Source organism: Pongo pygmaeus, chromosome 1, assembly GCF_028885625.2.
Source record: "Pongo pygmaeus isolate AG05252 chromosome 1, NHGRI_mPonPyg2-v2.0_pri, whole genome shotgun sequence".
Classification (NCBI taxonomy): domain Eukaryota; kingdom Metazoa; phylum Chordata; class Mammalia; order Primates; family Hominidae; genus Pongo; species Pongo pygmaeus.
The window spans coordinates 215,066,790-215,090,436 of NC_072373.2; the positions used below are offsets into that span (position 1 = coordinate 215,066,790).

General features: G+C 53.4%; 1 protein-coding gene across 2 annotated transcripts in view; it reads left to right on the plus strand.

Moving 5' to 3' along the window:
* Positions 1-22,277, plus strand: part of ZBTB17 (zinc finger and BTB domain containing 17) — a 35,101-nt gene extending 12,824 nt beyond the window's left edge. The window contains exons 3-16 of one of the 2 annotated variants that reach the window (XM_063659255.1): positions 15,638-15,844; positions 17,015-17,203; positions 17,849-17,989; positions 18,303-18,428; positions 18,942-19,198; positions 19,296-19,438; positions 19,535-19,835; positions 20,243-20,330; positions 20,423-20,539; positions 20,619-20,739; positions 20,945-21,075; positions 21,408-21,617; positions 21,726-21,815; positions 21,894-22,277. In XM_063659255.1, the coding sequence (XP_063515325.1) occupies positions 15,640-15,844; positions 17,015-17,203; positions 17,849-17,989; positions 18,303-18,428; positions 18,942-19,198; positions 19,296-19,438; positions 19,535-19,835; positions 20,243-20,330; positions 20,423-20,539; positions 20,619-20,739; positions 20,945-21,075; positions 21,408-21,617; positions 21,726-21,815; positions 21,894-22,177 (2,403 nt within the window). In that variant the 5' untranslated portion in view covers positions 15,638-15,639 and the 3' untranslated portion in view covers positions 22,178-22,277. Of the gene's footprint in view, positions 1-15,637; positions 15,845-17,014; positions 17,204-17,848; positions 17,990-18,302; positions 18,429-18,941; positions 19,199-19,295; positions 19,439-19,534; positions 19,836-20,242; positions 20,331-20,422; positions 20,540-20,618; positions 20,740-20,944; positions 21,076-21,407; positions 21,618-21,704; positions 21,816-21,893 lie in introns of both variants that reach the window. The other variant, XM_054436860.2, reaches the window with a different exon arrangement.
* Positions 22,278-23,647: the final 1,370 nt, after the last annotated feature.

Sequence of the window (23,647 nt, forward strand, 5' to 3'; positions counted from 1 at the left end):
AACTCCGGGGCTCAAGCAATCCTCCTGCTTTGGCCTCCCAAAGTGCTAGGATTAGAGGTGCCAGTCCTTTTACAACTTTTAGGAGCATCATTAGTTCAGCATTTGTTTAGGTTTGCTCACTTATATATATACTACTTTCATTGTTCTTCCTTCCGTCTTGCATTTAATACTTTTCTTTCTGGGATCACTTTCATCTGCCTGAAATATGTGTTTTATAAGGTGTAAATTTGGGCTGTAGTCCTTTTGGGGGACTGCCAATCATTATACATTCTCAGGGAAGATTTTTCCCTCCTCTGTTCAGCACCAAGATTTGATATAGGCAGTTTCTGTATTGTCTTCTTTCCACCAAGGTCCAGTGAGACCTCCCTCTGGGGATGGGGTGGAGGGTGGGGCTCAAGCTTGCCCAGTTCTGCAAATGTCTTTTCTTGAAACCTGGTCTCAAAGCTCCACTTGCTCTCTGGATTTCAGCCCTTGTTTAGATATGTTTTGACCTCTCAGTATTACTTACTGACCTATCAGTTCTTTGATACATTTTATTTTATTTTTAACTCCTCTTACTATCATTCCCAATCTTTAATGCATTTTAAAAGATGTCTTATCATTTTTATTCAGCATTTGTGGCTGTTTGCGGTGGGAGAATTGGCCAGAGTACCTTTGCCAGAAATGGAGTTGTTTCATAGTTTTAATTTTGCATTTCATCTGGCAGCAGCAAACTCTGAATATATTAATGCTTAGTAATGTTCACTTCTGGATTGTGTGAGTTTTTTAAAATTAATTAATTTATATATTTTTTAGAGATGGGTTCTCACTATCTTGCCCAGGGTAGTCTCAAACTCTGGGGCTCAAGCAATCTGCCTGCCTTAGCCTCCCACACATTGGGATTACAAGTGTGAGCCACTGTGCCCAGCCTTGGATTTGTTTTTTTTTTTAATTTTTTTAGAAACAGGGTCTCGCTATGTTGCTCAGGCTGGAGTGCAGTGGTTACTCATAGGTGCAATCAAAGCTCACCACAGCCTTGAACTCCCGGCCTCAAGTGATCCTCCTGCTTCAGCCTTTCGAGTAGCTGGGACTACAGTCATGTGCCACCGTAGCCAACCACTTCTGGGTTTTATACGATGTTTTATAGCACTCATTAGTATAAGGAAGAGAGATTGTTATGTGCCTATGATGACAGAGAATTTGTCCGTTTGGTACAGGCTCAGTCAGGATCTGTTGAACCTGGTATTCTGTTTGTTCACAGAAGTTTTGTCCTAGTCTATAGCGGAAAGGACACAGTTTTTAGAGTATGATGGATTTGGCCTTGAATGTGGGCAGGGCAGTGCAACCTAGGCCAGCAACAACTTCTTAAACTGTGATTTGCTCATCTGCTCAATGGGGGTGACTGTATTAGTCCCTCCTTCCAGGATCCTTGTGAGCACTGGTGAGGCGGCATGAAAGTGTGAAACACTGTGGGTGGGGCACCACAGCAGCTCTGGCCCTTACTCCCTTCATGTCTGCTGTGGGTTATGGTCTATTTGCAAGGGAAGCAACCAGCCCGTGAGTTTCTCTTGCCAGTAACCTCCTCTGGAGTCTCAGCAGATGGAGCTGTTATTAGCAAGGCTGAGTTTCCTCTCTGCACAGGGCACAGTTCCACCCGCAGTCCCTTACCAGGACTCACAATTTTTATTTCATTTTATTTTATTTTTTATTTTATTCGAGATAAGGTCTCGCACTGTCACCCGAGCTGGAGTGGCAGTGCCACAATCTCAGCTCACTGCAGCCTCAACCTCCCAGGCTCAAGTGATCCTTCCACCTCAGCCTCCCGAGTAGCTGGGACCACAGACACCTGCCACCATGCCCGGCTAAATTATTTTGGATTTTTTGTAGAGACGGGATCTCACCATGTTGCCCAGGCTGGTCTCCAACTCCTGAGCTCAGGCAATCCTCCTGCCTCAGTCTCCCAAAGTGCTGAGATTACAGACATGAGCCACCTCTCCCGGTTTACTGATAAAGCATATATATTAACATCGTAAAATATACTTCTCCACTGGGACCCCCACCCCATGTCGTCACTAGCTGTGCCTCCGTCTCCAGTCTCCATCCCATTTCCCCAACCTCCCTGGTCTTATTAAGACCAGGAGCCAGGCCACACTTGGGGGTGGTCTCCAAGTTTCTCTCAGAAGTTCGCACTTCAAAGCGGCTGGCGGGAAACCAGCCAGGGTTGCAAGCCTTCCGTTTCAAGGCTTGGTCTGGGAGTAGCTTTGCTGATTCATTGCTGCCGCAGGTGGTAGGGATTTGAGGGGCTGGAGGTCAGCAGCGCTGTTTGTTGAAGGGCGAGCCCTGGGCCCCTGAGCCTCTCCTAATCCTCACTGGGCTGCTTCTAAAAACTCTGCTGTAGGACAGCACTTCTGCATCCGGATTGAGAAGCCCAGCAGTTTTTAAAACTCATTGGAAACTGAGACATTAAGTCTTGACCACTGATTATCCAGGCCCAACTTACAGCTTCAGGATCCCCAAAATATTACTTTAAAATATTCTTACGCGTTTAGTTTTTTCCCAGTGAAGTTTTACAGAATCTTAGCTTAATCCTATTTGGAATAGGAAATATAAAATCTGATGTTGGCTTCTGCCATATGTATTTCATAGTTGGTGTTTATATCCTATACAGTTAATGTTCATAGTTAGAAATCTTAAAGATAATACTGTAGGGAAAGTTTTAAATGGAAAAAAGTCTGCTAACTGCTAGGTAAATGCCTCATTTTAATTGTCACACTGTATCTGTTATACTTCGAATGCATGGCAGTCTCATTAATGAAATCATTCATTCATTTATTCAATATTTCTTAAATCTTTTTTCTTTTTTTGAGACGGGGTCTCACTCTGTTGCCCAGGCTGGAGTGCAGTGGTGCAATCACTGCTCACTGCAACGTTGACCTTGTGGGCTTAAGTGATCCTCCCGCCTCTGCCTCCCAAGTAGCTGGGACCACAGGCATGCACCAGCACACCTGGCTAATTTTTGTATTTTTTTGTGGAGATGGGGGTCTCACTATGTTGCCCAGGCTGGAGCATGTATTACATCTTAACACTACAAGGGACCTTGGCAGTTACCTAATCCTAATGAGGATACAAACCCAGAAAAAGTCAGTCACACTTAAGGAGCCTGTGCTACATGGAAGCCCAGCTACATCCATTTCCAGTTCTTACTTAACCTGCTTTTTTCTTTTGGCTTGAATTCTTGATCTTAAAGAGTATCATGGGCCATCTAGCCCTTCCTTTGTGATTGTCATGTTCTTCTTCCTCAGTGAAAGCCTCTTTGCTCCTGCAGTCTTTGTGTCCTTTGTAGAAAGAAGATGGCGGTTACCATCAAGTATTAAGCATTTATGCCTTTGATTCTGATTCCTGTCGAGTGGAGTAAGCATTGCAGTGTGTGGGGCCTTTTCCTGGTCTTTTTTCAGGGTGCCCGGATTACTGATGAGATTTTTACATCCGTTTTCAGAAGATAGGACAAGGATGACAGCATTGGGCTCTCTTCTTTCTATATAGTTTTTTCTTTTTTAAAAAATTAAGAACAAGTTCAAGCCAAATGTTTTCTATAATGTATCAACCTTGCTGGCATGGGTTTATATGTAATGATAGAATGATGATGGCCAGCAGTAGCTTTATGAAGAAGAAACTTTTGTCATCATCTCCATTTTACAGAAGAGGAGTTGAGGTACAGAGATTCAAGTACTCCTGCCTGAGGCACTTAACTAGCTTCGGCTGGATTCCGAGGTAGGAATGTTTTAACTGGGTCCTGGGAGCAGCAAGCCCCTCACAGTTGCGTGTTGAATTGTGTGTGTGTGTGTCCCAGGGAGAAGGACTTCAGTGTCATCGCAGTGTCAGGGGGCTTCCTCTGTTTGAACACAAGGACACCAGTTGCTGTGCTCGGGGCGTCCCCTCAAGGAATTTCTGCTCATATTGGTTTCCTGAGTGATACATTGATTCTCTGTGCACATTACCACAATTTTCCATTTCCCTCATGAGAAATTTTTCCCTTGGAGAAGTTTTCAGTCACTAGGTCTTGTAGAAATGTCTTAAAGATTTTATGGTAGATAGAAATAAAGGACTTAGGTCTCTGACTTTGCAGGCATTTATTTTCTTTCTTTCTTTTCTGTCTTTTATTTTTATTTTTTGACAGAGTTTTGCTCTGTTGCCTATGCTGGAGTGCAGTGGTGTGATCATAGCTTGCTGCAGCCTCAAAACTCCTGGGCTTAAGTGATCCTCCCACCTCAGCCTCCCAGATAGCTGGGACCTCCCTCCTTCCCTCCCTCCCTCCCTTCCTCTCCTCCCTCTCCTCCCTCTCCTCCCTCTCCTCCCTCCTTCCCTCTGTCTACTCTCTCCCTCTCCTCCTCCTCTTCCCTCTTCCTTCCTCCTTTCCTCCCTCCCTCTCCTCCCTCCTTTCCTCCCTTCCTCTCCTCCCTCCTTCCCTCTGTCTACTCTCTCCCTCTCCTCCTTCTCTTCCCTCTTCCTTCCTCCTTTCCTCCCTCCCTCTCCTCCCTCCCTCTCCTCCCTCCTTTCCTCCCTTCCTCTCCTCCCTCTTCCTTCCTTCCCTTCCCTTCTCTTTTTCTCTCCATTCTTCTTTAGCTTTCTCAGTTTTAATTTTTTAATAGTGTTTACAAGTGGTGAAACAGCACAGAAAGGATATATAGTGAAAAGTTCAGCTCCTTCCCCACTTCCCCTGCTCCCCTGAGGGGCTTCTCATTACCAGTTTTGTGTATACCCTACAGAAATGTGGACGTTGTCTTTTAAAAATAAGTAAGATATGTACATTCTTAGCCTGGGCTCATAGTTTTGGACAAATGGCATGGCCCACCTTCCACTGGGAAGGGTCAGATACTAAATTTTAAGAGACTGAGCTACTCCAAGAAGAGGTGCTTAAAACTTTTAGAGGATTTAATAGTATTTAGTGGGAAGGCCACTTGTTCAGGCTGCCAGAAAGAATCATGTAAGTGTGTGTTGGATTCTTGGCACCAGCTAAACCCTTCTAGGGCCACCTGGGGGTGACATCATCCCATTTTTCCCATCCCAAGGGTCCAGCCCAGTGGAACTTCATCTCCCCCTTTAAAGTCCCATTGTGGCTCCTGACTGCCAACGTTCTCACTGAGGCCCAGTGTGGTGGTCCCAGCCCAAGTGCCTAGCCCCAGCCTGGCCCTCCAGCTGTGTTTCCCATCACTTTGTCCCCTCCTTCCTCTTGTGTGCTGGGGCATGATCCCCCTTCTCCACCTGGCCCCTCAGCCGTCATTGCTTATGCTGTCCCCTGCCCAAACGTCTTTCTTGCCTTTGTCTGTCTTTAGGTGTGGTCACATCCTCCCGGGCTGGCACTCGGCAGCACCCATTCAGCACTCATCACACTGTCCTTCTTCCCCAGTGAAGGTCAAGGGGCTGGGGCTCAGACCCAGCCTTATCCCAGGGCCCCTGGCACTTTGCAGTGGACTTTGAAGTAAACGTCCACTCCACCATCCCCTCAGCCCTCCAGTTATGGAGATTGGATCCCCGAATCCCTCTATATTGAACTTGAGTTCCCAGGCCTTCTGCCCAGAGTTGCTCCATAACAAAGGCCTGATGGTGGAAGGCTGCAGCCAGAGAGAAGCAACACCTGTGTGGGTTTTTTGGTCATATTGGACCAGGCTGTGGCTCTGTTAGCTTCCGTCAGCTGCCTTCCCAAGGCTTTGGCCAGCTGCTGTCCTGTTTGAGAGGAGCCCTGTGCTCCCCCTGGTGCAGGGAGGTCACTTGGGATCATCTGGTTTATTTTTGTTTTATTAGTTCATCATTTCCCTTTTGTTTTAACTGTGTTTCAGTCACAGAGCTGTGTTAGAGAAGTAATATCTAATTCCACTTTTGCCAATATTTGGGCAACACTTCCTATCTGCTAGTTGTCTCATTGCACACTCGTATTTATGGTGGTTTTCCTGTTTTACAGGTGAGCAATCTAAAACTCAGAGATGCTTGCCTGAGGTCACTGTGTTAAGTTTGGAGCTGGGATTCTGAGTCCATTGGTTTCTTCTCTTGCTTATCCAATACCTGCTTCAATGGATATCTTGTTCCACCTTGTGGCTTTAATTACCATCTCTACAAGCAGACATCTCAGCTGTAATTGGCCAGAACAGAACTCTGATTCCCCCCACGGAGTCTCCTCCTGCCACTCCTCCTCCTCTCAGGAAGCGGCACCACCACTGGGCCAGTGTCTCCGGGCACAGATCTTAGTGTCATCCTTGACTCCTTTCCTTCTGTCACAGCGCACATCTGCTTGATCAGCTAATGGTGTTGGCTCTGCCAAAACATATTCCTAATCTAACCGCTTCTCACCTGTTTTCTAATGGTGTTGGCTCTGCCAAAACATATTCCTAATCTAACCGCTTCTCGCCTGTTTTCTACCTCCTTGGTGAGGCCACTGCTGTCTCTTCTCTACTGTAGTAGCCTAACTGGGGCCCCTACTAAGCCTCCTTGCGGTCTGTCTTTGCACTGCAGTCAGAGGGGCCTTTTAGGAACCTCACTCTTCTGCTCTTTTCTGTCGCTCTTCGTCACTCCCAAGGCATCCCAGTGCACTTAGAAGAAATCCAAAGTCCGCTGTGTCCCTGAGAGCCTGGGCGAGCTCAGCCCCTGCTGCTCTCATTCTTGTGCACACCTGCTCCTCTCCAGACACACCGGCCCCTGTGCCACACACCTCCTCCTCTCCAGACGCACCGGCCCCTGTGCCACACACCTCCTCCTCTCCAGACGCACCGGCCCCTGTGCCAAGGTCATGCCTGCCTCAGGGCTTTTACATCTGCTCTTCTCGTGTCTGTGATGGTCCCTGGGCATACAGTGGCCTGGCTCACTCTTAACCTCATTCAGGTCTTTGCTTAAATGCCACCTCCTCTAAGGTCCCCCTTGCCTCCTTTCTTTTTACTTTTTTTTTTTTTTTTTTTTGAGATGGAGTGTCTCACTGTCACCCAGGCTGGAGTGCAGTGGCATGATCTCAGCTCACTGCAACCTCCGCCTCCCAGGTTCAAGCGTTCTCCTGCCTCAGCCTCTTGAGTAGCTGGGATTACAGGCACCCACCACCATGCCCAGCTAATTTTTTATATTTTTAGTAGAGATGGCGTTTCACTATGTCGGCCAGGCTGGTCTTGAACTCCTCACCTTGTGATCCACCCGCCTCAGCCTCCCAAAGTGCTGGGATTACAGGCGTGAGCCACTGTGCCCGGCCGCCTCCTTTCTTAAATAGTAAATAGCCCCTGCCTCTCGATCTGCTCAGCTTGCTTTAGTTTCTCCACAGCACTTGGTAGCTGCCATTGTTTATTATACCCATTTATTACCTGTCTTCCCCACTTGGTTTGAAGCTCTAACATAGTACCTAGGACAAACACAAGGTAGACTCTCATTAGACATTTGTGAAATTCATTAGTCCTCTCTCTCTATGTATCTGTTTCCTAATTTATAGGCTGAGCACCCCTAAAGGGCAATGCAATAATTATGAGTAGATGAGCAGCTGTGTCACTCCACTGATTTTCTCTATACTGGGGAGATTTCTTATCCGTGTACATAGAATTGTTGCTCAGATGCCTTCGTGATGAATAGAATGGACATTCACTTTTTCATAGTGGCTTTTTTCTATTATTTTATCAGTTAACAAGCACCAGAAGTACAACTGTCATTTCATAAGGGTCTAGGAAATACTTTGACATTGTGTTAGTCATTCTCAAAAAAGCCAGGGATCTCTGCTCTCAACAGGCCTGTTCCCTACTTGATCTGTAAATACTTGAAAGCAGGGTTCTGGGTAATGTGCTATCAACAGCTGTAAGGAAGAAATAAGAAGTAGCCCCACCTTGCAGTGAGTTTATTAAACTGGTAGGAGAGAGGAGGTGACACACTGTGTCATTTAAGGTGGTGTCAGTGCCATTGCTTGACACTTGGGAGGTATTTGTAGCTGATGGGTGTGTGTGCCTTGGGGAATGATCAGGTACTGCCCAAGTCCCACATGTCGTGATTTTGTCTTTTTGGCAGAAAGGCCCCTTAATTTACCCTGTGTTGAGCTTTACAAGTCCCTGATGTGCGTACTAGCACAGTGGATTCTAAACTGGCCTGGGCTGCTGGAATCTTGGACAGCTCTTTTTCAGGGCCTGCCCGCCTTCCCTTTCATGCATAGTCCTAGAGCAGTGGGGTCCATCATGGATCAGGCAGGGGGGTGTCTGCCCCCTCAAAAGTGTGGCTAAACTTTAGTTGTGGATGTTGATAGGGTCTCCCTCTGTCACCTAGGCTGGAGTGCAGTGGTGCAGTCATAGCTCACGCCCAGCTAATATTCTAATTTTTATTTTGTAGAGATGGGCTCTCCCTGTGTTGCCCAGGCTAGTCTCAAGTTTCTGGCCTCTTTAAAGTGATCCTCCAGGCTCGGCCTCCCAAAGTACTAGGATTACAGGTGTGAGCCATTGCACCTGGCCTAAATCTGAAAGATAGCAGTAGTTGTATAGTTTGAAAAGCAAAGTCAGCATCGTAATTGCATTTTATATTTAGACATTTTTAAGATTTTAAAAAATCTGTTTTTTTATAATACAAACTTCCGAAAATACTACTGAACCTTGGCTGGTGGGACTGTATAGAGATAGCAGTGATTCTTATGCTGGGAATGGGCACTCTCCAGTGGAAATATTAGAATCGGGTTGTCGGGAGGGGCCAAGATTTATATGTTTATCTAAAGGAGAAAGTGATTTTAAAAGTTTGAGAAATCCAATCTTAATACAAGACGAGTGTTTGCTGGGTGAGGAGGAAAGTGCCAGCAGGGTTGGTTTTGTTCATCTTTGCTTCTCTGCCATGCCTTGCACTCAAAGGGATGTGTTGTCAAACTGGGGTGGCTGGTGGTGTTGGGCAGGTAGGTTTCATGCTCACAAGCCTGGCCTGGTGTGAACTTCCATTTCCTTGGAAGTTTTCGTTTGTTTGTTTGTTTGTTTGTTTTTGGAGACAGAGTCTCACTCTGTCGCCCAGGCTGGAGTGCAGTGGTGCGATCTTGGCTCACTGTTACCTCCGCCTCCCAGGTTCAAGTGATTCTCCTGCCTCAGCCTCCTGAGTAGCCGGGACTACAGGTGCGCACCACCACACCCAGCTAATTTTTGTATTTTTAGTAGAAATGGGGTTTGCCATGTTGGCCAGGCTGGCCTCAAACTCCTGACCTCAAGTGATCCGCCAGCCTCGGCCTCCCAAAGTGCTGGGATTATAGGCGTGAGCCACCGCGCCTGGCCAGAAGTTTTTTATTTGTTTTTTTGAGATAGGGTCTTGCTCCATTGCCCATGCTGGAGTGCAGTGGCACAATCACAGCTCACTGCAGCCTCGACCTCCTGGCTTAATCTGTCCTCCTGTCTCAGCCTCCCGAGTAGCTGGACCCACAGGTGTGTGCCACCACACTCAGGCAATTTTAAAACTTCTTTTGTAGAGACAGGGTTTCACCATGTTGCCTAGGCTGGTCTCAGACCTCCCACAGTCCTCCTGCCTTGGCCTCCTAAAGTGCTGGGATTACGGGTGTGAGCCGCCATGCCTGGCTCCTTTGGAAGTTTTTGTTGATACACCTGTATTTCTAGAAAATCAAGAATGCTGAGCAACTGGAAGCCAAATGGTGATCCTTCTCACCTGCCCTTAGGTTCCTCAAGCACCTGGACACAAGATGGCTCATGTCAAGGCTCAGAGCTGGGAGCAACTTGTTCTGGGAGCCAGGGACTATTGTTTTGTGAAGATCAGTGTCTCCCTATGGTAGGCCAGTTGCTTCCTGGCTTAATGGCTTCCCTTTGCGGCAGTCTGGAAACCCTGCAGGTAGTTTAGTGCATACTAATAACCTGGGTAACATTTCATGTTTGACAGATGCCCATTTGACTCTGAGATGGAGCTGTGCTCTCTAGGGCCACTTAGCACTCTGGGCATGCACTCCAGCCTTTGCCTGGGAGCACTCTTGGGGTTTAACAGAACAGTTGTTCAATATAAAGGGCCTCCTGGCAGAGACAATAGCTCTAGATGTCTCTCCACTCAGTGCCCCTCCCATCACTTCCTCCCTGTCTTCATGCTAATTGTGCTCTGGGATTTTTCCAGATTGCATTTAGGAGTAATGGGTTATGATTACACCTCTTAACAAGGTCAAGTCACCACATAGTTTTCAGATGCACCCAATGTGCCCAGTGTAAAGGGGTATATAGAAACCATCTGATAAAGTCTTTGGCCTAAAAAAAACAAAACTATCGTCTGCATCTCTGCTTCTTGGTAACAGTAGTTTGTTGCATGCTCACGATGTGCCAGGCTCTGTACAGGGCCTTGACATATGTTTCTTAATTTAATCCTGTCACAAAGGAAGTCATACCATTAGCCCTGTTGGCCATTGGAGAAGCTTTGCTGGAGATCACCTGTGGGTGGCTGGTGGAACCCAGATCCAGGTCCTGCTTGGCCTGTCCCGGGAGGCTCTGCTGCTTCCACGGGGCTCAGCCGCCACTGGAATCCCTGCGTCGTGGAGGCAGCAGTATGGAACTTGGCACCAGAGTGGATTTCATGGCCCAAACAGAAACCTGGCTTACTCAGCAGTCTGTGGTGCTTTAGGACTGCAAGACAGATGCAATGGGTTGTGCTTTCTGGGGCCAGCCCTTCTGAATCCCACCCGCAGGAGCCTTGGCGGCTCTCTTAGCTCCTCTGACCCTCGCTGCCATGCTGGGCCTCAAGACAGCCCTGGTGAGCATGGCTGGGAGTGTGGCTGGGAGCAACCCAGCCTTGGCCAGCACACTCCATGCCATGACTGGATCAAGTCTGGCAACTGAACCTCACTTTTTTCTTATTAAAATTTTTGAAAAATTGCTGGGTGCAGTGGCACATGCCTGTAATCCCAGCACTTTAGAAGGCCAAGGTAGGCAGACTGCTTGAGCCCAGGAGTTTGAGACCAGCCTGGGCAACATGGTGAAATCCTGCTGCTACAAAAAAATAATAATAATTTTTTTTAAAAAATTGAAATATGTTTTCATGTAAATGTATATGAAATATACACATTTAGTTTAAGTAATAAATCCAGGGGACTCCAAATAAAGAAAGAGAACTCTTCTAGGATCTCAGAAGTCCCCTGCTTACCCTCCCCCATCCAGAGAGAACCGTCATCCTGAACCTTTGGCTGAATCACTTCCTTTTCTTCATAGTTTTACCGTCTGTCTCAGTTATCTCTTGCTGCACAGCACACCACCCCAAAACCCAGTGGCATAAGTCATCAGTGAGTCAGTATTTCTTACAGTTTGATGGGTGGACAGGCAGTCGCTTGCTCCTCGGGGTGTTGGTTGAGGCTGTGCGTGCAGCAGCGCACAGCTGGGCTGGGAGGTCCAGGAAAGTGTCCCTTGCCGCAGAGCATTGGTGCTGTCCGTGGCCTCTCTGCTTTTCTCCGTGTGCCCTCTCCCCAGAGCCTCTCCATGTGTTTCCCACTCACACGGGAGCTTGGACTTTCCTCCAGCTCGGTGACTGGATTCCCAGGAGCCAGAGCAGAATCTTCCAGGCTTCTTTAGGTTTAGGTCTGAAATTGGCACAGTCCCTGCATCCTGATGGTCAGAGTCGTCTCTGGGCCATCCAGATTCCAACAGTAGGGAAAGAGACACCGTCTCTCCATGGGAGGTGTGGTGGGCCCTGGCAGGGGAGGAATGGCTGGCCATCCTGAGAGGGGCTTTGCATCATCCGCATCCGTTCCGCCATGTCGGTTCCGCCGCGTCCATTCCGCTGTGTCAGTGTGCCTGTCCGGACTCACGCTGCAGGTGTCCTCAGTGCCTCAGTTTTTTGTTCCCCAGTGAATTCCTCGTGAGGGAGCCCAGGGCTCTGTGTCCAGCTAAGCTTTTGGTCATCAGGACAGCATCCCAGCTCTGACACCTGAGGTCAGGGAGAAAAACTGAGTGACTAGAGGTGTTGGGAAAAGGTGCCCTATTGCAGCTAAGACTTTGTGAGGTGGGGTCAGGTCAGTCTGCATCTAAAATGAGGACTCTGGGCTGCTGGGCTCTGTGGTCTCGTTCTGTTGGCATTTTCTGTGGGTCTGAGGTTTTAGGATCTTCCTTAGAAGTCGCTTTAACTAGTGCCCATATTTATCGCCCACCACGCAAGGTGAAGTGAAGACCACAGACCTTGACACTTGTGCTTGAGCGATGGGCACTGTATTCCAAGGGTGGGGTGGGGCAGGCTGCCTGGTGGGAACAGTATTTCTTCACCCTCTGTTCCTGCACGTCTGGGGGAGATGGGGAGCAGCTGGCTGTTGATCTGATTACTGTGGTTAACATCTCCCCAGACAGCACCTCCTAGCACGTACTTAGGAGGGGATATGCTCCTAGGACCTGCACACCCCTTCGCTCCCAGACCCTTTTCCTGTGTCCCTCCAAGCCTGGCCATCCTGCTGGGTTCCTGTCGCTGAGGAATAGATAAGAGGGGAACTAGGATACAGGCTGGTGATCCCTCCAGAGCAGTTCACGTGGGTTGGAGGTGGGGGACTGCCTAGTTTTAGCTCAGCCCCTCTGAGGGAAGGACCCAGCTGGCCATGCCTCCCGTCTCGCCACGGGCCTTGAGAGAGGGGCTGTTCAAGCTTCCCAGCTGGGGAACAGCCTGGGGGACCCTGAGCTCCACTTGCCCTATGAGGGTGGGGCTTCGGTTGTAAAGTCCACAGTGACACAGTTCTGCGGCTAACACCATTTAGCACTTAGTCCGCCTCCTCCTGGCCCCCTCGAGCTGCTCTTGCACCCCTGGGAGGCCAGTCCCAGATTGTACTGGTAAGCACATTTCAGCTGCTGCTGATCTCTCTGTGGGTACAGGGCTCCTCCCTCCATCCCTCTCTCTCTCCCTTCCTTCCTTCTCCTCTCCTTTCTTTCCCTTACCTTGCCCATCTTCACTTCTTCCTCCCCCCTTCTTATCATTTCTCCTGTTTTCTTCCCTTTTGGTGCATTTCTCTGTTGGGGCAGCCTCAGAGGATTATAGATGCCTCTGTTTCTCCTCCTAACACCCATGTGTGGGAGGAGCCCACTTCTGGGCGGGCACCTTGCATTGGAAAAGTGCAGTCGGCACAAAGGTGGAAAATGTTGCTCATGGGCACACAGCTGCTCTCTTGGCAGGTGGTGGTATGTGGGGGGCTGGGCCACCACCCACCCTGTCCTCGGGGCCTTTTACTATTTTATTATCTAGCGAATGTGTCTTATCTAATCTATCTAGCTTATCCATCCATCCATCCATCCAGTCCCAGGACAGCTGTACTGTGTGGCTGGGCGGGGCTGCGCTTGCCAGGAAGCCTCAGGGCACATAGCCACAGGGAGGCTCATCCCAGCCTTGGGCCCACACAAGGTGGATTGATCCTGTCCCTCCCCTTGGCTAGGAGTCTTCTCACATGTCTCTTCCCGGCAAGTCAGATGGTTTTCCTGCTAGAGGGTTCTTTGTACCTCTGGGGGTTCAGCTGATGTTCCTCAGGTTGTTTTAGCACCGGGGTGGCTCAAGTTTTGGGTTGGCTCCTGGGGAAGGTGAGGAAGCCGGGCACACAGCCTGGAGAGAAGGGTTGGGCCTCACTTGCAAGTTCCAGATGGGCTGCTTCTGAAGCCAGTTGAGGATTTTGCCCTATGTGGGCCCTGGTATTCCCCTTTTCTGTACTTGGGGCTCCTGGGTATGTAGGGGGTGACTAGCAATTGAGGCCCAGGGCTTGCCACCCACACACCTGTGTGCTCACGTGACCTTTTCCACAGCCAGGAGAAGACAGCTCTAGGGTTGACGTGGCCTGGGCCCACCTCGCCCCTGCCTTTGGTTCCTTCTGCACCCACCTTGCCCTTTGTGCCCTTCAGGTATTGATCCACAAGCTGGACATTGGTGCCTCCCCACGTCTAGTGCATAGAAGCAGCAGCGCAGCCACGATTCTCCCTTGTGTTCCTTCAGGTCACAGATAGGAACCTGCTGCTTCCTGGGACTGAGGACAGGAGAGAAAGGCCTCTGTGCTTTGTTCCAGGTGGCCGTGTGCTGCTGCCAGCCACTTGGCTTTGGTGTGGGGCCAGCTGCCCCAGGGCCTTATCTCCTGATTTCGGGGCTGGCCCTGGCTCTCCAGTGCTTACACTTAGGGTTCTAGCCACAGCCATTTAGGAATGTCACTGAGAGAGCCGAAGCCTGCGCGGGGATGTGTAGGGGGAGGGAACAGCTGTTTCTGGGTCTCCGGAAGCAGCAGCAACGCTGAACTTGTGGCTCGGAGGCTGGTGTGCTGTGGCTCATGCCTGTTGCCACTGCCATGCTCCCCGTTATTTGTTGCGTCACTTCCCCCCGCTCAGCAGATACCCCCACTTGTGAAAAGTTTCCAGACATCACGTGGTGGGGGGCCTTGGCGCCCTTCAAGGCTGACCTGTGCTGGTGTGAGGGGCGTGGCTTCCTCCGCGACTCATCACAGCCCGACAGCCATGCATGGCCACAGCAGCTTCAGAGCTGCGGCAGTGATTCACCCCCAAGATGCTGATGTCACAGGGGAGTGCCCGAGCCGGGGCAGAGCTGCCGAAACTGGGGGCGGAGAGCCCCAAAGTGTCCCTCTCACCTGCCCAGAAGCAAGGGGGGCCAGCCCCGTGCAGACTCAGGCCTCAGAGAAGAGGAGGAGTAGGCAGAGAACTCACTACCCCTTAGCACATCCTGGGCCAAGGCGTGACAGCCGTACCCAGTTGAATCTGTCTAATGTGGCCCCAGACAGTGGGTGCTGATTTTTCTCTTCAAACATTCTGAAATGGGTTCTTTCTAGAAAAGAGGGCCCGCTTATTTTCCCTAGACAATTGCTGATGTTGACGCCGACTCTGGGTGGTGTTGGGGCGGGAGGGAGAGCTGTTTTAGATAGTTACTTAGTCACGGCTTGTGCGGTTCAAGACTGCTCGGCACTGGGCCATGGAATTTTCCTGAGCATTTTCACTTGTGGGATTTCCAGGCATTAAAAGTGAGGCCCTTGACAGAGTTGTGGCCAGGTCAGCAGCTCTTGGGGTCAGGATCAAAGTTGTTTCTCCTGGGATGGCCACCAGGACACAGGTTTCTGGAGTCAGAAGACTCCGCAACTCTAGGTGGTTCCCATGAATCGGAAAGACAGGGAGCTCTAGGCTTTGTCGGGGGATGGGGTACGTGCAGAGCCTGAGAGGGGCCGAGTTCGGCTGATGAAACACCGTCTTGTCTTCACCTGTCCATGAGAGAATGAGAAAATAGGAAAGTTTTCTTAAAGACCAACATGTCCAATTGAAACATCTGTCCTTTATTCTGAGATTGTCATGCATTCTTTTTGTAACAAATGTTAAAGTGACCATGTCTTTTCATTTTTGAAATGATGACACATTTCAGTGTTCTGTGTTTGTTCCCTTTTTTGGCTTTTTCATGTTATTATCAGGCTGAATACGGAGGCGGCTGCCTCGTGTTGGTGCCCCAGTGCTTTTTGGTTTGGGCCACTTTTCCTGGCCAGTAAACCCAGGAATACAGGAGCCACCAGTTGGTTGAGTTCGGCTTGCAGGGGGTATCTGAAGTGAACTGCCCTTTTGTGGCAGAAATGCCCTCACTTGTTTGAATCCTGTCTTCTCCATGGTGCTCGCCTGGGAGTTTGGGAGTGACTATTGAGTGTGTCTGACGTCCTTTCTCCGTGCTAACCCCAACGCCCTTTGGCTTCCTTCAGCCATGGACTTTCCCCAGCACAGCCAGCACGTCTTGGAACAGCTGAACCAGCAGCGGCAGCTGGGGCTTCTCTGTGACTGCACCTTTGTGGTGGACGGTGTTCACTTTAAGGCTCATAAAGCAGTGCTGGCGGCCTGCAGCGAGTACTTCAAGATGCTCTTCGTGGACCAGAAGGACGTGGTGCACCTGGACATCAGTAACGCGGCAGGTACCCCGTCAGGGCTGGGGCTGAGCTTGCTGAGGGCCAGAAGCTATGGCTGGCCCTGTGCCATGCTAGGCCCTCCAGGGGCAGCACCTGCAGGCTGTGGCATGCAGCAGGCCTCCCGCACAGGCTTCAGGCCATGAGCAATTCAGGACTAAGTTCCTCCCACCTTTTGGGGGCCTGTTTTGATTGGCAGTGGAGTGGTAAGGGGAGGACAGGCAGGAAGGGGCTCATGATGAGCTCTAGGCCGCAGCGAACACAGGAAAGGCCTCATTGGGAGGGGCAGAGAGCAGGCAGGTTCTATGCCCTCTGGCCCGTTTCCATGGCAGAGTCAGTCCTGAAGCATCTACCCCAGTGCTAACTAGAAGTGTGGGGAGAGGTGATGGGGAAGGCTTAGGGGCTGGGAGCAGTGTCAGGAAGACCTTGGGGGTGTGGAAGGAACTGGTCCTGGATTCAGACTCCCAACCCAGACTGGCATGACATGCCATGAGAAGGTATTATTCTCCCATTTTATAGATGTGGAAACTGAGACCCAAAGAGGTCAGTGACTGGCCTGGAGGTCAGTCAGATAGAGAGTTGGTAGCAGAGCCCTGATGAAAGTCAGGTTGGAGTGTCCTCCACTGGTGAAGTGTAGCGGCCAAACAGAGGGTGTGGAGGGCAGGTGTTCACACCATCTGTCCTCAATGCGGGGTGGGCATTCACACCTCTGTCCTCACCCAGGGCAGGCATTCACACTCTGTCCTCCATGCAGGATGGGCATTTATACCCCCGTCCTCTGTGCAGGGTGCGTATTCGCACCTCCTTTTCTCCATGCATGGGTGGCATTCACAGCCCATCCTCCTCCATGCAGGGCGGACAGTCACACCTTCTGTTCCCTGTGCAGTGTGGGCATTCACACCTCCTGTCCTCTGTGCAGGGTGGGTGTTCACACCTCTTGTTCTGTGTGCAGGGCAGGCATTCAGACCCTCAGCAAGCACTTCTTTTCAAGGGCTGTTGGCAGTGCTGAGATCCCCCAGGTTACCTGCCGCCTCTCCACAGAGGAGATGGGGCGATGCAGGCTTGCCACTCAGCTGTTCCTAAATCCCTGCATCCTGCTGCTGAGTGGAGTGGTGGGGCAGGCTGCCGGTGCCGGATCTTGAGGTGGGTCGTCTGTGACAGCTGTCCTGTCCTTGGCAGGCCTGGGGCAGGTGCTGGAGTTTATGTACACGGCCAAGCTGAGCCTGAGCCCTGAGAACGTGGATGATGTGCTGGCCGTGGCCACTTTCCTCCAAATGCAGGACATCATCACGGCCTGCCATGCCCTCAAGTCACTTGCTGAGCCGGCTACCAGCCCTGGGGGAAATGCGGAGGCCTTGGCCACAGAAGGTAGGTTATTGGCAGCTGCTCCCAAGCAGATGGCCAGAGACCTTGGCTTTTGACGTGGGCTCTGCCTCTGACTTTCTGGGTCTCAGTTTCCTCATCTGGCCCTGCCTCGGTTGTGGGTGCTGGTGAGGGTTAGCCTCAGGTCTGAGGGTGGCCTCTCTGCCTGCCTTTCCCCTACAGAGCACCCGGGAGCCGTGCCTGGTTCAGTGCCTTTGCACATGGGCAGGGTTTGCTCCTAAACCCTCCCGCGGGTCTATTCTCCTGAGCCCCTCCTTCCACCTCCCTTAGCAGCTAAGATAAAAGCCCTCAGATGCCCACTATGGGCCAGGTGCCTTGCTGTAGATTTCCAGAGGCTGCGTTCCTCCCTTTCCTAGTGCTGACCTCTGATCAGCTCCCTTAGTGCACACATGAGGTCTGCATGTCCCACACAAGCAGGAACCATCACTGTTGTATTCCCAGTGCCCAGCCATCAGCCTGGCATGGAGTGGGTGCCCTGTGAATAATTTGGTGAATGAACAAATCAGCAAACCACTACTTAGAGGTACCCTGGGGAGGACGAGGAAGACCTAGCAAGTTCTGGGCCACCTCACACCTCCAAATGGCGGGCACTTGATGGGAAACGGCAGGTCTGCCCTGTTCCATCTCCAGGAGGGGACAAGAGAGCCAAAGAGGAGAAGGCGGCCACCAGCACACTAAGCAGGCTGGAGCAGGCGGGACGCAGTGCACCCACAGGCCCCAGCAGGGACCTCAAGGAGGAGCGCGGCGGTCAGGCCCAGAGTGCGGCCAGCGGTGAGTCAGATGCCGAGGACCCAGCCGGCTGCCCTGTCACCTCCCAGCAGCCTGGGCACAGGGTAGTGAGGGCTGCCTTGGGGCAGGTAGCACGGGCACCTGCACCTCTTGAGCCTGTGTTACCCAGAATGACCTATTGTGTGTTCCAGGGGGTCTGTTTCAACCAGAGCAGACACAACAGCCTCAGCTAGGGGTGTGCTGGGGCCTCCCCTCCTGGGTCACACGCAGCCACCACCAGCGCGCTGGTCCAGGAGAGGTATCCGACCCCTGGGCAGAGGGTAGCAATCCAGCCTCCGGTGCTTCCCCCACCCAGGTGCAGAGCAGACAGAGAAAGCCGATGCGCCCCGGGAGCCGCTGCCTGTGGAGCTCAAGCCAGACCCCACGAGTGGCATGGCTGCCGCAGAAGCTGAGGCTGCTTTGTCCGAGAGCTCGGAGCAAGGTAGCCCCGCCCAGCCAGGACCAGGCCCTTCCTGGTGCATCCTCCCAGGGCCCTACCTCCACTGCGCACTGGGGCCTCCGTCTCCTCCTGCCTCCAGCTAGTCCCACTTGGAGTCACCATGCACTTCAGCTTTGGGGCACCTTGGTCTTCGCATGTTCTTGAGTCTCGAGGTCGTTCCTTGGCTGACCATGCTAGCCGTGTGTCTGTGAGCACAGGCACGTCCTTCAAAGCCCTGGAGCTTCTGCTACTTCCCGGCTTTGAGCACCGCGCAGGGGTGCCTTGCCACCCACAGCAACCCTCCAGTGCCTGCTGGCCGACAGCGCCCATCCCAGCTGGCTGAGCCCCCTACCTGCATCCCGCAAGCAGCAAATACACAGTTCACAGGCCCTCCCCGGGGGCTTTCCTTGGCCAGTGCTGGGGCCATTTACTGTCCCTTCCACATGTTGCCGGCGCCCTTCACGTGCGCTCAGGCAGAGAGGGCTGCCGCCTCCATGCTTGCCCTTTTCTCCGCAGAAATGGAGGTGGAGCCCGCCCGGAAAGGGGAAGAGGAGCAAGAGGAGCAAGAGGAGGAGGGCGCAGGGCCAGCTGAGGTCAAGGAGGAGGGTTCCCATCTGCAGAACGGAGAGGCCCCCGAGGAGAACGAGAACGAGGAGTCAGCGGGCACAGACTCGGGGCAGGAGCTCGGCTCCGAGGCCCGGGGCCTGCGCTCAGGCACCTACGGCGACCGCACGGAGTCCAAGGCCTACGGCTCCGTCATCCACAAGTGCGAGGTGAGGGAGAGTGTGGCCAGCCCTCCCCGCCAGCCTCCCTCCCCTCTGGCCTCCCACCGGTTGCCCCTCACACCCCGCTTCCCCGCTGCACTCGCAGGACTGTGGGAAGGAGTTCACGCACACGGGGAACTTCAAGCGGCACATCCGCATCCATACGGGGGAGAAGCCCTTCTCGTGCCGGGAGTGCAGCAAGGCCTTTTCCGACCCGGCCGCGTGCAAGGCCCATGAGAAGACGCACAGGTACTGCCCCAGGCCGGCCTCCTGCCCCGGCCCCTGCCAGGCCCGGCCTTTCACGCCCCAGCGAGCCCTGCCTCCTCTCACCTTCTGGCCCTGCAGCCCTCTGAAGCCGTACGGCTGCGAGGAGTGCGGGAAGAGCTACCGCCTCATCAGCCTGCTCAACCTGCACAAGAAGCGGCACTCGGGCGAGGCGCGCTACCGCTGCGAGGACTGCGGCAAGCTCTTCACCACCTCGGGCAACCTCAAGCGCCACCAGCTGGTGCACAGCGGCGAGAAGCCCTACCAGTGCGACTACTGCGGCCGCTCCTTCTCCGACCCCACTTCCAAGATGCGCCACCTGGAGACCCACGACACGGACAAGGAGCACAAGTGCCCACACTGCGACAAGAAGTTCAACCAGGTGTGCGGACCCCTCCTGGAACTAGCGCCTGGGAGCCGCCCGTGGCCGCAGCCACACGCATGCCACGTGGTGGGGCGGGCGGGGGGGAGCACAACCCCGGCCTCCAAGAGCTCATCAGCTTGTTCACCCAGGAAACAGGCCCAGCGAGAGCCACTTCCGTGGGAGAGCTCCCGGCTGCTCTGCGGAGGGCAGGCCGAGTCAGGGCGGGGTTTGGTCCTGAAAAAATGGGGTGGGGCGGCTTACCTCTCACCGCTGGGACCTGGGACCTCTCCTGACCCAGGAGAGATGGAGACCTTCAGGGACCCTGGCAAGCCTGAGAGTCGATTGTTCCTTTGTGGGAGGGGCAGGTGAGGGGTCCCGGGGCCGAGCTCTGTGGGGTAGCCCCCCTGACCCCTCCCTGGGCACAGGTAGGGAACCTGAAGGCCCACCTGAAGATCCACATCGCTGACGGGCCCCTCAAGTGCCGAGAGTGTGGGAAGCAGTTCACCACCTCAGGTAGGGCCAGGGCTGCCCTGGCTGCCCTCACACCCCTGCTCCTCAGCCACCGGTGGTGCCCCACGCCAGGTTCGCCCTCGGTCTCGCCACAGGGAACCTGAAGCGGCACCTTCGGATCCACAGCGGGGAGAAACCCTACGTGTGCATCCACTGCCAGCGACAGTTTGCAGACCCCGGCGCTCTGCAGCGGCACGTCCGCATTCACACAGGTGGGTGGTGAGCGGCCATGCCCAGGACTGGGAGGGCATGGAGAGGAGCAGGCACCAACACCTTCTACCCGGTCCCCAGGTGAGAAGCCGTGCCAGTGTGTGATGTGCGGTAAGGCCTTCACCCAGGCCAGCTCCCTCATCGCCCACGTGCGCCAGCACACCGGGGAGAAGCCCTACGTCTGCGAGCGCTGCGGCAAGAGGTCCTGCCCCCCTCCCCGACACTCACTGGCCAGACACCCCACAGTGAGGGGGCTCAGAAGACAAACTGCGGGCTTGGCTGGGGACTGAGCTGACTGCTGCCCACGCCCCAGGCTCTGGTCCCAGGGGTCCTTTTCAGTCTAGAGGGTGAGGCAGGAGGCCCAGGTTGGGGCAGTTCCATGCGAGTCCCTTCCTGTGGCCCCACAGATTCGTCCAGTCCAGCCAGTTGGCCAATCATATTCGCCACCACGACAACATCCGCCCACACAAGTGCAGCGTGTGCAGCAAGGCCTTCGTGAACGTGGGGGACCTGTCCAAGCACATCATCATTCACACTGGTGAGCTGTGGCCCCCGCCATGCCTGTTCCTTCCCAGACCCTGTTGCCAGGTGGGGAGCAGGGGGAAGGAAGGGACCCCCCAGACCCCAGCCTCAGGTGCTAGCTCTTGCTGCAGGTGGCCTTGAAGGCAGTTCTGTTCAAATGAGGACCCCATTTTCCTAGAGCTTCCAGAGGTGCCAGTGTCACCAGAGGCACCCGTGCAGCTCTGGTGGCTGCCCCAGAGCACCTCCTGCTGTAAGACAGGGTTGCTGGGCAAACGAGTCATTGATGGCCTCCCACCCCATCCCTGCGGCCCCTTCCCCCAAAGGCAAGAGAGAACCTTGCTCCCCCAGGAGAGAAGCCTTACCTGTGTGATAAGTGTGGGCGTGGCTTCAACCGGGTAGACAACCTGCGCTCCCACGTGAAGACCGTGCACCAGGGCAAGGCAGGCATCAAGATCCTGGAGCCCGAGGAGGGCAGTGAGGTCAGCGTGGTCACTGTGGATGACATGGTCACGCTGGCCACCGAGGCACTGGCAGCAACAGCCGTCACTCAGCTCACAGGTGCGGGCTGTGGGCAGCAGAGGGAAGTCACAGGCAGCTTGCTGCCAGGGTGGCGATGATGGGGCAGTGCCCGTGCCTTCACCTTAGGCCCTGCGACTCTGCCCGCAGTGGTGCCAGTGGGAGCTGCAGTGACAGCCGATGAGACGGAAGTCCTGAAGGCCGAGATCAGCAAAGCTGTGAAGCAAGTACAGGAAGAAGGTGAGGGGGGCCACCTGGGTGTGAATGTGGGCAGAGCCCGGGGTCCTTCCCACTCTGACTGCTGCCCCACCTCCACAGACCCCAACACTCACATCCTCTACGCCTGTGACTCCTGTGGGGACAAGTTTCTGGATGCCAACAGCCTGGCTCAGCACGTGCGAATCCACACAGCCCAGGCACTGGTCATGTTCCAGACAGACGCGGACTTCTATCAGCAGTATGGGCCAGGTGGCACGTGGCCTGCCGGGCAGGTGCTGCAGGCTGGGGAGCTGGTCTTCCGCCCTCGGGACGGGGCCGAGGGCCAGCCCGCACTGGCAGAGACCTCCCCTACAGCTCCTGAATGTCCCCCGCCTGCCGAGTGAGCTGGCGGCCCTTCTGACTGTTTATTTAAGGATGGATGGCACCCTGGAACCGGGAAGGGTGGCCTGCTCCCTAGAGAGAATAAATTGGATTATTTTCTAATGCTGCCTATAGGTCCCTGTGGGGTGGGTGGGCAGCTGGCAGCTACAACTGATGCCACAGAAAGGCTGTACCACCCAGGAACCAGCCTTCCTGGGAAGGTCAGCCCGTCCCTCTTGCTGAATGCGACTAGAACCAGAGCCAGGCTGGCTGATTTGCCCCAAGTTGAGGAGTGGGCAGTACACTCAGGCTGGAGAGACCTCGGCACCACATGCCCCATGCCCTCATCCCATCTTGTTTGGAGGCTTCTCACCTGTTCATCTTTAGGGCCCGGCCTCCCCTCGCCCCACAGCTATGACCCTGCTCCCCCTCGGCCCAGGTTGGGGAGAGGTTGGGAAGTTGGGGAAGGGACCAGCAGGGGCAGCCACCAACTGCTTACCAGGGCACAGGCAACCCAGAGCGAGCCTGGCTCACAGGCCACTGCTGCCAGGCTTGGCTCAGGGGTCCTTCCAGCCAGAGTGGCAAGGTAGGCCAAGGAGAGTGCCAGGCCCAGGCCACTGCCCTGGCTCTGATGGGCCTAAGGGAGCAGATGGAAGCCACACTTGCTTCAGGGTTACCTGGCCTGAGGACTAAGGCCAAGCCAGTGCCATCATCTTTTGGGAAGGTTCAAAAATGGCATCTCTGCCACCAGGCTGGGAGCCCAGAGGGACAGGAAGGAGCAGCCAGGGGCTTTGATGGGGAGGTAGGGAGCTGGTGGAACAGCTTTCTCACTCCTGTCAGCAGGGAGTCAGGAGGTACTATCTTGTCCCCCCACAGTGGCCCCGGCACCTGTGGTCCACCTCACACCAGGACAGGCCCATTTGTAGGAGCCCATTGGTATCACAAGTGAGACCACCAACTTTATAGTCCCCATGTCCCTGTCCCAACTCCACAGCTTCTAGAGAATCCAGCTGCAGGGGAAGCCTGTCCCTAATTCCCATCCTCCTGTCTGGAGGCAGATACAGGATCAAATGAGCCCCCAGGGGCCCCAGCAGGCCACTGCCTCTGCAGGAGTCAGCCTGCTTCACACTGGGAGAAGGGAAGAGGGGGCAAAAGACAAGAAACCAAAGCTTGCTAAAATGTTTCTGAGATGGCATGGGGTGTGGTTATATTCTGTATCAAAATTGGAAGTGCCTTCCACATTACCTAAGAACCAGTTAGGACTTTGAAGACACCACAAGAGTGAGAAATGGTTAAGTTCAGTGACAAAAATCTCCTTTGTACAAGATAAAATTATCCTTGGGGAGGAGGACTGACTAGGAGGCAGAAGGGAAATAGTTCCCATGTACAGACTTGGCATGGGGAGCAAAAGCGGGATGAGGGCTGACTGTTCCCATAAGCCAAGGACCCAGGGTTCGTCCTCCCACCCAAGTGACAATCACATTCACACTTGG